The sequence below is a fragment of the Ostrea edulis genome, chromosome 2 (genome assembly GCF_947568905.1).
Source record: "Ostrea edulis chromosome 2, xbOstEdul1.1, whole genome shotgun sequence".
Classification (NCBI taxonomy): Eukaryota; Metazoa; Mollusca; class Bivalvia; order Ostreida; family Ostreidae; genus Ostrea; species Ostrea edulis.
Genome location: NC_079165.1, coordinates 50219115 through 50235310, shown reverse-complemented (window position 1 = coordinate 50235310; position 16196 = coordinate 50219115). Strand labels below are relative to the sequence as shown.

The following is a 16196-nucleotide window of genomic DNA, read 5'->3' as shown; positions in this document are numbered from 1 at the left end:
GAGAACTCTTCATGCGTATAACTGAAATAAACTTGCTAAAAATAACATACCTGACTACAATAGATACTAATATTCATTTTAAATAAGGTTTTTAACATGCTCTGTGGTTCAAATACAAATTATTTAATGATACATTTCTCTTTTTCTTTCGTTTTAACATAAACAAACCTTCAACAACAACAAAAGGAGAGAGATAAATTATCTTTTATTTGTTTCATATTAGAATTAAAATAAGTAATATACATAAAAATAAAACGTTCAAACGTAAAATAAATCATGGTCAATAACTGCAAGTTTTTTACATTCTTCACGGTCAGCGTTGTTTATACAGTTATGTAACCCAACTCTCGCCTCGCTCGCAGGTGTCCAGAGTGACAAGCTTGCATAATCAAAACAAAAACATCGAAGCTAACTCGGCTTTCGTCCATCGCATAAATAAACACATCAATTACTGGAAAATTATGTTTGAAATCATTTTGAATCCTTTTACATTATATCATACTTAATTAACAATTATATTATGTTTTATTTCAATTATAAAGTAATTGTAAAGATGCTACCGCAAACATTTCGAGTTAGTGATCAATGGACCTCATAATATTTGTGTCAAGTTATACATACATTTAAAAAAACCTACACAATTTTCCTGATTATTTATCGGGTTGTCATATTCCTCACAATAAGTTTACGGTAAGGGTATGTGACGTTTCTAATTGTCAGAAAAAATCGTACTAAATAAAATAAAGTAGTTTTAAGTTTTATAAACTTATAATTGTCTGCATACAGAAGGATTTATTTGTCGGTTCATTTCATTTCATCTAAATACAATCATGCGTGCAAGTAGATGCGGTTTTTATAAGTGAAATGAAAAAGGCAAGAGCGCCCCAAATATATATATACATCTCAAGCGTCTTATTGTGTTTAATTTTGGAGATTCATCACATGTGGACAAGCAATCTGTGATTTAACTCTACTTTAGCCAGTTGATACACAAGCTTTCTGCATTCTCTACAAAGTGAAAAAAATGGATCCTTTTTGTAAGCATAACAAATAATTTATAAACTTTATTTTTTAAATCACGGGTTCTTATCATGATTATACCAACTCTAAACATGTATAGAAAATCATCAGAAATCCACATCGAATCAGTCTCATTTCATTCAGTCATTAACTGCAAGCATTTTACATACACACCGGGGTTTGTTCTTGTTTACAATTACGTAACCCATGGCTCGATTGCCCGAGTTCGGAGCCATCGCATGTGTACCAGCGATCAGCGGCAATACATGTACACACAAAAACATTACCGTTTTAATGTAATTTGCAAACACAACGATTGACAGAAAATTATGTTTTTAATAAAATCGGATTTTTCAAATGATTGGTGGAAGGACAGGAAGTTCCAGTTCCCACCCTCCAATATTTTTGCCAACATATGCTTGACAGTAGACAATACAGATTGTTAATTTACGGTCACGCCCTTTCCAGGCACGTAAAACCCGGGGGGGGCAGGAAACCTAACGTTTTACTGTTAATTTACTATGAAAATGGTCATTGGAAGGCCTGTTGCCCCCCCCCCCTTTTGTAGTGAAATGCGCTAATGTTATGTAAAGAACAAATTTTTTGGTGTACAGAAAAGTTGGAACCTACCCCACCCCACCCCACCCCCCACAAATAGGATTTTTGACTTTGGGAAATTGTCCGTTTTCTTTCTTTCTTTTTTTTTTTTTTTTTTGCTTGTCAAAGATTTTTTGGTAAGTGGAAATTTTTTTTTCTGGCTGCCCCCCCCCCCCCCCCACTTCAAAAACGATGTTACGTGCCTGCTTTCAATCTGCCTTATGAATAGATATGAACACTAATAAATAAAACAAGAGTTTAGAAATCGAAATTGACAAACGTCAGTTCATGACTTTCTAGTCACAGGCATGGGTGAAAGGAGGATGCACAGCAATTTGAAGTCCCTACTACCCACTAATTTTGCCAATATACGCTTTACAAAAGAATACAAAAGCCTCAATTTACGACCGTGCCCTCTCAATCTGCATTATGCACAACCCCCTATCTTTCTGCCTACAAACTGCTACGCGGGCTTCGAGACTTAAGTCCCTAACCGCAGCGTAGAAACCCAAAGATATCGACATTTTCAAAGATCAGTAAAGACGCAAAAAATCTGAAATAAATCATAAAATCACGAGGGTGAACTCAAAGAAAAAAAAACAACCAAGCAGGATAAGGTGCTTTGACTCGACGCATCGAAGTATGGTCTGAAACAAACCAATATTAGTCCTCTTTCTGACCACTGTTCCCTGTTCTGTATCTGTGGATGCTTTGGGAAAGCAGGATAACCATTTTTGTCGGGGGAGGGGGGATGATGTTACATATATCCAAGGATGAAAAACAACATCATTTACAATTTTCAGCATTTTATCGGTCCAAAAACAGGTTGCATTTTAATGGAAAACCGTCACCGTTATTGCCCATTGCACCTTGGTGAAAAGCAATGTTTTTATGATATCCACATCATAAAACACTACTTTTCATAAAACCTTCCCATTAATATCTGACAATCTAACAAAAGAGACTGTCTCTTCGAGCCGGAAGAACAGATAGCAATATTACCGAACACTAATTATAGTTCCAGCAAACAAAGTTTAAGATATCACCAAGTCCGCCTATCCGTGCAAATGTGCCCAGACCGCAACTTTTAAAAATACACCGTAAGCTCAATCTTCACATAAAGATTATTAATGACAATAACATAAATAATCTTGATGTAAGGTCATTTGCACCATTTCTAAAGGTCTAAAAGTTAAAAATTGATTAGAGTCTTAATAGATCTAACTAATGGCAAATTTTAATTAATACTGAAAGAAAAGTTTCCATATGATCAAAGAAAGTGTCCTGGCCTTGACCCATGCTCATATTGTCAAGTTCACTTTTTTGAAAATACAAACCCTGTCCTGACCATATGCTGTAATGAAGAAACATTTAGATTTCATACTTACAACAGATTTTCATGTTAATTGAGGCTGCATTAGGACCTGACCCAAGGACATATGGTCAAGTTCAAGGTTTTTATGTCACACAGCTCCGACGGAAGACCTCTCGTTGCTTTGCAACGAGCTTTGCTCTAGTTATTATTTTCTTCTTATTTTTCCTCTTCTTTAGTGAGAAATTTGTCCGCGCGATTTTATGAACATGCTTCGACTGATCCACTTCAAACGTTGTAAGCTGATAGGGGGTCATTAGGAGGGGTGCAATCAACTTTTCAAATTTTCAAAATGGCCGCCGTTTCAAGATGGCGGCCAAAAAACGTCAAAAACTCAAGGTTGTCGGATTTCAACAAAATTCTATTTTAAGGGTCATTTGGTGACCCCGAGTCCATTTCCACCATCAAAATTTATTTTTGAGCCGCCATTTTCATAATGGCCGCCAAAAATCAAGTCCGTCGGATTTCAGCCAAATTTAGTTTCTAGGGTTCTTTGAGGATCCTGAGTGCATTTCTGGCATCAAAAACCATTTCTGACATGGGGAGGTGTTCGGAGACATTTTTGTTGGCATCCCAACACAGTTATAGCTCGTTATTATTATTTTCTTCTTCTTATTCTTATTTTTCCTCTTCTTTAGTGAGAAATTTGTCCGCGCAATTATGTGAATGTGCTTCGACAGATCCACTTCAAACTTTCTGAGCTGATAGGGGGTCATAAGGAGGGGTGCATTCAACTTTTCAAATTTTCAAAATGGCCGCCGTTTCAAGATGGTGACCAAAAAACGTCAAAAACTCAAGGTTGTCGGATTTCAACCAAATTCGATTTATAGGGTAATTTAGTGACCCCAAGTCCATTTCCACCATTTTTTAGCCGCCATTTTCAAAATGGTCGCCATCTACCGAAATATTTCAAAGTGTTAAAATATCTACAACATTTGGGTTCTGGGGTAAATGGAGGGTCCACAGTTTATTTCTAGCATCAGTATTCCCTTCCAATCAATTTTCTAATGTTTCAAAATGGCCGCCATTGAAGAAAATGGCCGCCAAAAAACAAGTCCGTCGGATTTCAACCAAATTTAGTTTCTAGGATTTTTAAAGGATCCTGAGTGCATATCTGGCATCAAAAAGCATTTCTGATATGGGGAGGTGTTCGGAGACATTTGTGTTGTCATCCCAACACAGTTATAGCTCGTTATTATGTTCCCCAAACAAAGTTTGGGAACATATTGTTTTTACTCTGTTTCTTATTATTATTATTTATTATTATTATTATTATTATTATTATTATTATTCTTTTTCTCCGGTACTTTTTTGTCCGGTAGTGTTCTCAGAAACTACAAAAGGGATCGATATGAAACTTTCCAGGATGATAGTATAGCGTTTGTAGATGTGCATAGTGATAGTCATTTTGTTTGCACGTGCATGCACGCGCGCGCACGTGCATTGCAATTTTGGTACAAAAGATGGAAAATCAGAATATTGAAGGAAGCGATATAAAACCTAAATAGGATGATAGTATATCATTTGTACATATGAAAAATAATAGTTATTTTGCCAGCACGCGCACGCATGCGCGTGCACGCGCATTACAAAATTTGTACGCGAACTTTGGAATCAGTCTAACTTTTTTGTTGTTCATTGAAATGGCTTGAAATTCATATCATAGGTAGATATTGAGACCCTTAACTGATTTACACGGTCAAAATTACCAATTTGCACGCGCATGCACGTGCGCTTCATTTTGATTGGATAATGTTAAAACGTTTGTAACTATCTTATTTATGAAGCGAATGAGATGATATTCACAGCATATGTAGACAATATGTGTATCTATATGTTGGTGTAACAAAAAATGCCAACGCACACGCGCATGCGCGTGCAACGTTTTTTAAATGTTCAATTTTTAAAGGACGATAACGTTTTTGTTTTTCATCAAATTCTATTCATATTAGGGGTTTAGATGTATCTTGGTACTCCTTACAAATTGCTGTGGTTAGAATTACTGCTCAGCACGTGCATGCACGTGTGCTGATTTCTGATTGGACGATTTTAAAATCGCTATAACTTCTTTATATTTGGTGGACACGTTATGAAATTCATACTGTGGGTATATGATACAAATGCCTGTTGAACGACATCAACAAAAAATCGGAATCATACACGCGTGCGCGTGTATGCACGTGCAACGCTTTCTTTCATTTCTTGGTACTGAAATGACCATATTGAACGTACTACATGTAATTAAAGGCTAAAATAAAATGATTTTTTCCTATAGATTCACAAGGACATCACTTTTTAATTGGGGGAGGTTTGGGGAACATCTGTAACGGTCCCCGTTACAATTAGAACTAGTTATTATTTTTTTTCCCTTTCGTCTCCGAGACGGTTGGATGGATTTTTATGAAACTTTCACAGATTATGGAGAACGATGTTACCTCGAGGCATTTTTTTCAAAATTTACTTCCGGTCGCAAGATATGTCCAATTTCCGTCTTTTTAGAAGATATCTTGTCCAGCGTTTTTCTCAGAAATGGTAAAAGATAGAGTCACCAAATTTTCAGAGTTAATAGCTCTCACTTTGTAGGCGTGCAGTAGGGGGTTAAGAATGTCGGCCGTCACTTCTAGTCGGCATTGCAAGTGATTAAATGAATCATCAATTTCAAACTTTTTTCTTTCAAATTGAAACCTATATCGGTTTACTAGGTCTCTTTCTAATTCTAAAAAAATGTTGACCCCACCGGAAGTTGAATCTCCAACTTTCGGTCATATCAAAGAAAGACTATTCATTCTCTCATTTTTCAGTGCCATAAATCTCGGTCATGAAACAAGTTAATGAGTTCAGTTTTACATATATTATAGTCACTATAAATGTCTAGAGTAATGTCCAATATTTTTGTAAAATTCACTTCCGGTCGTTAGATATGGTGTGGACAAATTCAGACTTTGTTTCCCTGATATATCCGGAACGAGTATAGATATACATTTGAAACTTACAGGGGCTATAGATTAACAACAATCCATCTTAAACATATTTTGTATATGAGTGTATGTCACTTCCGGATTCAACTGGAAGTAGTTGAAAAATTTACTCTATTGAAATTTTTTCAACACGATTTCTCAGAGATGGCTCAATGGATTTTCTTGCCAATTATGAAGATGATAGAGAATTGTAGTACCCTTAAACACGATCTTTCATTTTTACAAAATCTACTTCCATTCGTAAGATATGTCCGATTTCCATTTTTCAAAAAATCATCTTGTCCGGGTATAATCTCAAAAAACGACTATAGAGGAACAAATGAAACTTTCAAGTATTATAGATCTCTCGATTGTATAGTGCATGCACATTAATTTGTTTTTCGTTATCACTTCCGGTCGTATCCGGAAGTGATTGAAAGAATCGCTAATTTCAAACGTTTTCTTTTAAATTGAAACCTACACTACTTTATTAAGTCTCTTTCAAAGTATTCAACGAATGTTGACCCCGTCGGTAGTCAAAACGGCTACTTCCGGTTTCTCGATAAAATACTCTTATACCTTTCGTTTTTGTGTCCCCCATAAATCTCGTTTATATTTCAAGTGTTTGATATGATTTTCAAATATCTTAAGAACAGTATCAACATCTAGAGTTAAGACAATTATATTTTTCAAAATTCACTTCCAGTCGGTAGTAAGCCACTACTTTTTCTTTCTTTAGTCTGCTTCTTTTTCTTGAGAACTCTTTCAAATAGAGACGTGAAACTTTCAGGGAATATAGACAATAGAGAGTCGCTGTGGTTTATGGGAAAACACATCTGAATATTACTTCCGACCATCACCGGAAGTTAAGAGAAATGGGTGAAAACTTCATTAACACACCTCTCATGTCTTGAAAAGGCACATTCTCTGATATATTTAAATGATTCTCGTAAAAACAGAAAGCTGTGTTCCGGAAGTGTTCAAACGGAAGACCTACTCATTACTAGTAATGAGTGTCTAGTTGTTATTCTTTTTTTTTTTCACTGACGATTTCTTGAAATATACAGGGATGAGATAGAATAATTATACGTCCTGATTTTTCTTCTTCATTTTTTCGAAATTCACTTCCGTTCGTTAGATATGTCCGATTTCCGTTTTTTTCAAAAATATTTTGTCCGCTTGAGATCTCAGAAAAGGTAAAAGATTAAGATACCAAACTTACAGGAGTGATAAACCTTAAAGAGTAGGCGAGCCGGTTCTGGTTAAGCACGTCCGCCGTCACTTCCTGTCGTCACCGGAAGTGATCAAAGAAATCGAAAATTTCAACTTTTCCTCTTTTTTTTTATAAAAACTTGCATCACTTTATTGCATTTTTTTTTGCAGTTTCAAAATATGTAAGTCCCATAGGAAACAAAAACGACAACTTCCGGTTATAAGAGAAAATCGAAATAAATTGGACGTTTTTATTTCCCATAAATCTCGCTTGTGAATGAAGTATTTTAAATAATTTTCAAATATGTTACTGACACCGACAATATCTAAAGTAACGTCAAATATCTGTAAAATCTACTTCCGGTCGCGCGATTTCCTGTCCTCAAAATGAGATTTTATTTAAGAAAGTCCTTAGCAACAGTTAAAGATTAAGGCACCAAACTTTCAGGAATGATAGATCATGAAAAGTAGGTTTGTCGAATACGGTTAACTCCGTCAGCCGTCACTTCCGGACCTCACCGGAAGTGATCAAAGAAATAAAAAATTTCAGATTTTTTCTTTTGACGCAGAACGAACATTAGCTTATTGTTTCATTGTTGTTCTTTTGAAATATGTTGATCCTACCGGAAGCAAAAACGGCAACTTCCGTGTTTAAAATAAAACTGGAAAAATGGAGTTTTTGACTTTGCCTTAAATCTCGCTTGTATATGGAGTATTACAAATGATTTTCTTGTATGTTATTGACATTGCAAAACATTGCAAATGTCTAGAGTAACGTCAAATATTTTGGTGAAATCTACTTCCGGTCGCGAGATTTGCAGTCTTCAAAATGAAAATTTGTTCAAGCTAAAATTCTGCAAATGTAAACGATTGAAGTCTCAAGTTTTCAAGACTGATAGTCAGTCATCAGTGTGTTTGCATTATGTGAGAATCGAACGTAGCCGTCACTTCCGGTCGTGACAGGAAGCGATATAAAAAAAATTGAAGTTTTTTTGTTTTGACAGATATTGGGGCTATTATGGATGGTGATTAGGTCTTGTTCATGTAAAATATGTCCACCGGAAGTACCGACCGAAAAACCGGAAGTTGTCTCAAACATGGGTATTTTTGTCGAACGTTAAAATAATGATGAGTTGAGAATTATTAAGGTGTAGAATGAAATATTTATTCAATTGGAGCTCTTCCGGTCATGACCGGAAGTGAATATAGACAACAGGAATCATAACGTGTTTTTTTTTTTGTAAGGCGCAATGGTACATTTTGTGGAATATATTTTTGAAAATTCCAATGCATTTCAGAAAACTGGAACCGAATTTGACTAAAGCAATCTGAACTGCAGTTTGTTTCCAACACTGATAATGTGTGAAGAAAGTAAGATTCAATTGTAATGAATGGCTTTTAAACTTCCAATCTCGACAGGAAGTAGTAGTATAACGGAAGACCTCCTCATTACTAGTAATGAGTTTCTAGTTATTATGTCTCCGAACACAAAGTGTCGGAGACATATTCTTTTTGCTCCGTTTCTTATTATGTCTCCGAACACAAAGTGTCGGAGACATATTGTTTTTGCTCCGTTTCTTATTATTCTTCTTATTATTATTTTCTTCTTATTTTTCCTCTTCTTTAGTGAGAAATTTGTCCGCTCGATTATACATATTTTTAAGGTGGATGACGGAAGTGACGTCAACAAAATTGAAACATGTATGTCACATCTACAAGTCACCATCTAACATTCCTGAAAGTTTCTACATTCAATCTTTGATTATTTATGAGAAAACGCCTGGAGAAAAAAACCCGGAAATCGTAGATATTTAATGAACGGAACTGGATTTTCAAAAACAAAATAATTCACTTTACTCTGAAGATGGATTATATCAATTATATATGTGAAAATTTATATTAAACACTTGATTTCTAAGCGAGAGATATGATAGCAAAGAAAGAACAATTTTTCGAAGCTTTTCTCTAAAAACCGGAAGTTGTTGTTTAAACTTCCGGAAAGTGTAACATTTTCTGAAACTCCAAAAGACACTTAATTGTTCCATGCACATTTTGTTTCAAAAGCGTAAATTTGATATTTGACGTATTTTTCGCTCACTTTCGGTGGCGGCCGGATGTGACGGATGACAATGATAAATCTTATTACAAAGTTACAAGTCACCACCAATCATCCCTGAAAGTTTCAAGACTCAATCATTAAACGTTTATGAGAGAACGGCCGGACAAAATGTCATTTGAAAAACGGAAATTCGACCCTATCTCGCGACCGGAAGTGAATTTTGAAATAGTATTAAAGGATATCCTAGAGATGGATAATGACAATGATATCTGTAAATATTTTATTAAAAACTTAATAAATAAGCGAGATATACGAGGACAAAGAAAAATCAACTTTTTCGAAGTTTTTCTCTAAAAACCGGAAGTTGCTGATTAAACTTCCGGTAAGTTTAACATTTTCTGAAATGCCGAAAGAAACATAATTCATCAATGTAAGTTTTGTTTCAAAAGCATAAATTTGAAATTTGACGTTTCTTTTGTTCACTTCCGTTGACGACAGGAAGTGACGGATCTCAATGGTAAACCTTATTACAAAGCTACATGTCACCATCTATCATCCCTGAAAGTTTCAAGACTCAATCTTTAACTTTTTATAAAAAATCGCCCGGACAAAATGTCATTTTAAAAATAGAAATTCGGCCGTAACTCTCCATTGGAAGTGATTTTTGAAAAAACAAAAAAACTGAATTTAGATCAATTTACGTTGCATTGTTCCTGATAGTTTCATGAAAATCTGTCAAGTTATTTTCGAGAAATCGCGTGCACAAAATCAGTAAAAAAAAGAATAATAAAAGAAGGTCTTCCATTGAAACGGAAGACCTTAATAATAGAGGAAAAGAAACATAAGAATAATAAAAGAATAATAAAAGAAGGTCTTCCATTGAAACGGAAGACCTTAATAATAGAGGAAAAGAAACATAAGAATCACTATAAGGTATTCCGTTGAGACGGAAGACCTTAATAAACAGTATAGTCACTATAAGGTCTTCCGTCTGAAACGGAAGACCTTAATAATAAACAGTACAATCACTAGAGGGTCTTCCGTTGTTAACGGAAGACCTTTTAATAATAATAGAGGAAAAGAAACACAAGAATCACTATAAGGTCTTCCGTCTGAAACGGAAGACCTTAATAATAAACAGTACAATCACTAGAGGGTCTTCCGTTGTTAACGGAAGACCTTTTAATAATAATAGAGGAAAAGAAACACAAGAATCACTATAAGGTCTTCCGTTGAGACGGAAGACCTTAATAAGAAACGGAGCAAAAACAATATGTCTCCGACACTTTGTGTTCGGAGACATAACTAGTTATGTTCCCCAAACAAAGTTTGGGAACATATTGTTTTTACTCTGTTTCTTATTATTATTAGGGGCTTCCGTCTTCAGCGGAAGAACCTTCTATTATTCTATTGTTGATTTTTCACTTTTCTTTTTATTATTATTTTTATTCTTTTTTGCTCACCTGAGCTGAAAGCTCAAGTGAGCTTTTCTGATCGCTTTTTGTCCGTCGTCTGTCTGTCTGTTAAACATTTACATTTTCAACTTCTTCTCCAAAACCACTGGGCCAATTTTAACCAATGTTGGCACAAATCATCCTTGGGTAAAGGAGATTCAAAATTGTTCAAATGAGGGCCAACCCCCTTATCCAAGGGGAGATAATAGCAAATCAGTAAAAATACACTGAGAATTTTTAAAAATCTTCTTCTCCAGAACCAGTAAGCCAATTTCATTCAAACTTAATGCAAATCATCCTTAGTTGAAGGGAATTCAAAATTGTTCAAATTAAGGGCAAGGTTCTCTTCAAAGGGCAGATAATCACAAAAGTGTAAAAATAGGGTGGGGTCATTTAAAAATCTTCTCATGAACCACTGTACCAGTATAGTTGAAATTTACGTGGAAGTTTACTGACATAATGGAGATTCAAGTTTGTTCATATCATGGCCCCCAGGGGTCGGATGGCGCCACAATAGGGGAAACCATATTTTATATGTATTTATATAGGAAAAATCTTTTAAAATCTTCTTCTCAAGAACCATTGAGCCAGAAGAGTTCAAACTTACATGGAAGCTTCCTGACATAATGCAGATTAGAGTTTGTTGATATCATGGTCCCTGGGGGTCGGGTGGGGCCACACTAGGGGAAACCATATTTTATATGTGTGTATATAGGAAAAATCTTTAAAAATCTTCTTCTCAAGAACCATTGAGCCAGAAGAGTTCAAATTTACATGGAAGCTTTCTGACATAATGCAGATTCAAGTTTGTTCATATCATAGCCCCCAGGGGTCGGGTGCGGCCACAATAGGGGAAACCATATTTTATATGTGTTTATATAGGAAAAATCTTTTAAAATCTTCTTCTCAAGAACCATTGAGCCAGAAGAGTTCAACTTTAATTGGAAGCTTCCTGACATAATGCAGATTCAAGTTTGTTCATATCATGGCCCCTGGGGGTCGGATGGGGCCACACTAGGGGAAACCACATTTTATATGTATTTATATAGGAAAAATCTTCTTCTCAAGAACCATTGAGCCAGAAGAGTTGAAATTTACATCGAAGTTTCCTGACATAGTTCAGATTCAAGTTTGAAGCTTTATGATATAGTTCAAATTCAAGTTTGTTGAAATCATGGCCCCCGGGGTGTCAGGTTTTGCCACAATAAGGGAAACCGTATTTCATATGTGTAAATATATGATACATGTTTTAAAATCTTCTTCTTAAGAACTACTGTGCCAAAAAAGTTGAAATATACATGGAACCTTTATGACATAGTGCAGTTTCAAGTTTGTCCAAATCATGATCTCCGGGGGTCAGGTATGTCCACAATAGGGGAATCCGTTTTTCATATGTGTTAATGTAAGATAATTAATCTTTAAAAATCTTCTTCTCAAAAACCATTGTGCCAGAAAAGTTGAAATTTAGATGGAACCTTTATGACATAGTGCAGATTCAAGTTTGTTCAAATCATGGCTCCCAGGGGTCGGGACAATAAAGTTTGTGAAAATGATGGCCATAAAAGTGTGGTCACAATAGGGCAAACCATATTTACATGTCTTTGAATAGAAAATAATCTTTAAAATTTAATTTTTGTATCAAGAACCACTGGGCCACAAAGTTTGAACTTGCATAGAAGATACCTGACATAATGCAAACTCACGTGTGTAACAGTCATGACACCTGGAGCTCAGATGCAGACATTATCAAAGAAACTATTTTTACATTGGTTTTAACTGTATTATGAAAACCTTTTTTCTTAAGAACCTCTGAGCCAGAAGTATTTCAATGTACCTGAACCTCCCCAACATAATGCAGAATCAAGTTTCTTAAAATCTTACATCGCTCCTGAAAAGTTAATGGAATAACAATGGGAAATTCATTTTCCATGTGTTAAAGTGACTCAGGTGAGCGATGTGGCCCATGGGCCTCTTGGGTTTTTTTTCCTTGCCGATTTTGTGCAGAGCATTTCTCAGAGGTTTCTCCATCGATTTGCTTCAAATTTTCAGGGTTGATGCGTTGCTATCTGAAGTTGTAAATTTCATGGGTAGAGGTTCTGACCCCATGGCGGAGCCAAACTTGGTTATGTGCTTATGTATAAAACACTTAAATATTTTCTTTAGTGCTATTGGCACTAAATACAAACTAAATAGATATTTATAAAGAGCAGGTAGTCCTTTAACAAAATTGTAAATTTGATGATCCCAGGGATTGGGGTTTTGATATCAGGGTGAGGCCAAAATGGTCAGATATAAATGTGTAAGCAATAGAACATCTTTAACTTCTGGATAACTACCACCATTCCATTTGTCAAATTTCGTATGGAACATCTTTTGGATACAGGGGACATAAATTGTAAATTTCATGACTCCTGTACCCCTGGGGTTTTAAGGGCGGGGCAAAAACTGCCACAAACTGACCATTTAAACTTCTCTAAAATGGTAAAACCACACATCTGTAAGAAAAACTAAATGTATCATGATTTGAGCAGAAAGGCCTCTACCGAATTGTAAATTTGATGATCCCCGAGGTAGAGGTTGTGACCCCAGAGCGAAGTCAAACTGAGTACAGTGTATATAGTGTTTATATGAAAAACACTTAAATAGCTTCTACTTTAGTATTATTGATACTAAATAGATATTTACAAAGAACAGGTAGTCCTTTACCAAAATTGTAAATTTGATGATCCCAGGGCCAAACTTTATGCTGTTGCTGAATACATGTTTTAGAATTTAACTTAGATATCCAGAACAGGACATTATTTCTAGATTTTTAGGCCTTGGGACCAGTGAATACTTTTAACTAGTACTCAGGTGACCGATAAGGCCTGTTGACCTCTTGTTTTTGTTTTTGTTTTTACTGTATAGCAATTTGGAAACAGTTTATCACGAATTGGTTTGCATATTACTTATTCAATATTTGCAAAAAAGATAAATAACTAATAAAACCCATCCATTACCGGTATATGTGCTGATGTGGTATTCCAACCTCTGATTATTTTCCCGATATCTTGCTGCAATTTAGTTGATACACGTCTTACTATTTATTTGAAGCATATTACATTTAGATGCATTTTACATTTTATAGTAAAACTGGCTTGCAGCAACTATTTGTATGCTTCCTGTATAAAAGAAGGGACACTGTTTTAGAACAAATCTTGGTTCCCTCTGTAGACCAAGTTTTGTCTGCTTAATATTTCATGAACCTCTTGTTTGATAGCTAGTAAATCTAGCATTGGTACAGTGCTTGTCCCTAGAAAGAAGATGACTTACAGTGTATATTGATTATTGGGTCAAAGGTCAAACTACTACAATATCGAAAAATATTGTCTGTTTAATATCTTGAGAAGCATTTGACAGTAAGTAAACTTGAAGCAGTAGTTGCTCTTAAAGAATATATTACCGTTATTGATTTTCAGGTCACAAGGTCAAAGGTCAAGTTGAAGTATATTTTTTTACTAACAAACATGCTTCCGCCTATTAGTACTCTCAGTACTTTATTATGTCTTGCTCTTCATGTTTGTTAGATGACTATAAATGTGTATTCGGATACCAGTAATGTATGCATATTAAGATATTGTGCTCCAATTTCCTTCGTTTGTTCCACAATGCTGAAAATGGTAAATTATGAAAGGTTGACAAGCTATGGTTATCATTTGAGTAAGTAATTGCATTGTATTGCATATAGAGATTGAAAACGGAAGTGCAATTCGTGTCGCTGTAAAGGAAGCATCTTTTGATCATTTCCTTCAAAAGATTAAAATTACATCGTGACTAGAAATCGTACATGCACGAAATCACTGTAGAGAGTCGATCTATTTACCTGCACTGCTGTATATTATTTTAAGCCGTGCTTGTTTTCAAATTTCTTATATGAAATGTGTCCAGTATAATTCCTGGTATCACATTTCTAAAAGTGTAGTTATTGTAGGCGTACATGAATATTATATTTTTGTAAACATTTGTACATTGTAAATTCTTATTGAGTGACCAACTGGCCAATGTTATGGTATTTAATTCCAAGGAAATCTTTTTTGTTACATGCTAGCATTGCATGGTGCATCGTAATAAAACATCTTTATCATATCATTACTATGGACGTTTTCTTTTATCATCGAGTTTGTGTTTATATTGCAGATGAGTATGTACCTGGCAAGACAAGCGCATGTTCAAGGAATTCCTGTGGATTTGGCGGCAAAACAGCAAGAAAAAGTCCTGGACAACCTATTCAATTATGAGGATAAGGATGGAGACGGAACAATTTCCCATGAAGAATTCAGTGGTCCAAAGCATGAAGAATTGTAGAAATCTAAAAACAATTACAGAAACAGTGATAGAACCTATTCTAAGTCGGTGTCCAAAAGCCAATCAGTAAACTTGACAACAACGCTCGTGCGCCACACTCAATATAATATAATAATATATATATATATATATATATATATATATATATATATATATATATATTTCGTACTCTGTATTTGAATTATAAAACTTCTAATTTGTTGTTTGAACATGAAATATCTTGCCTGAGTGGCACGTGCAATTGCAACTAAGGTTATCGGGTTTATGTGTTGTGGTGACAGTGAAGTTGCTTACAGCTCAAATATCGGCATACTATAAAACCTGGCTTGGCCTCAAAGTTGGCCTCCAAATATCTTTTTGGCCTCAACCAAAAAGGTTTTTTTTTTTTTAATTGTGATTAATTTCATTGATTTATGGCTGGTTTTAGTTTTTCTGAGATATAGACGATGAAAGATATGTGAGGTGTTTTTTTTACACATTCAAATAAATCTGTCCTTATAATGACTTTGAATTGAAGAGCAGCACACATTGAGAATAAGGCATATGATCTTGCTTTCATTGTAAAAATACAACAATGATTGAATGCGACTTTCCTTTTTTTAAATTTTCAATGCATGATGGATGACATTTTTATCAAAATATGCACAGTGAAAAATTTGCTGGCAAAGATATTAATAAAGTGCACTGCTAGGGTACATGATACCCCTGCAACTAAATCATAAATGTTCATGTACATCTATGTTTGTATGATTGAAGTCACAAGCTGTGACGCTGTAAACTGCAATTCTAAAATGAGGTCACAGTGAACTATTTTGGGTCACGACATACGTTCCCCCAAGAAGCATCAACTGAATAAGTTTCATGGTCCTTGGCCTTATACTGCTCAAGATATAATCCTGATACGATTTGAGTATTTATAATAATAATGTCTGTCTAGTAGTATTACAGGAAAGGTGAAGATAACGAACAGCGATCAATCCCATAAACAATATAAAATAGATAGTTGGGCAAAGACAGACCCCTGGACACACCAGAGCTGGGATAAGGTGCCTATGAGGAGTAAGCATCGCCTGTCGACCGGTCATACCCGCCGTGAGCCCTGTATCTTGATCAGGTAAACGGAGTTATCTGTAGTCAAAATCAGTGTACCAGGAACGATCTAACAATCGGTATCAAACACG

General features: G+C 35.2%; 1 protein-coding gene across 1 annotated transcript in view; it reads left to right on the top strand.

The window, feature by feature from the left end:
- Nucleotides 1-15738, top strand: part of LOC125682109 (peptidyl-prolyl cis-trans isomerase FKBP2-like) — a 55001-nt gene extending 39263 nt beyond the window's left edge. Inside the window, exon 4 of the mRNA XM_048922533.2 lies at nucleotides 14848-15738. Within this exon, the coding sequence (XP_048778490.1) occupies nucleotides 14848-15015 (168 nt within the window). The 3' untranslated portion in view covers nucleotides 15016-15738. The remainder of the gene's footprint in view (nucleotides 1-14847) is intronic.
- The last annotated feature ends 458 nt before the right edge of the window (nucleotides 15739-16196 follow it).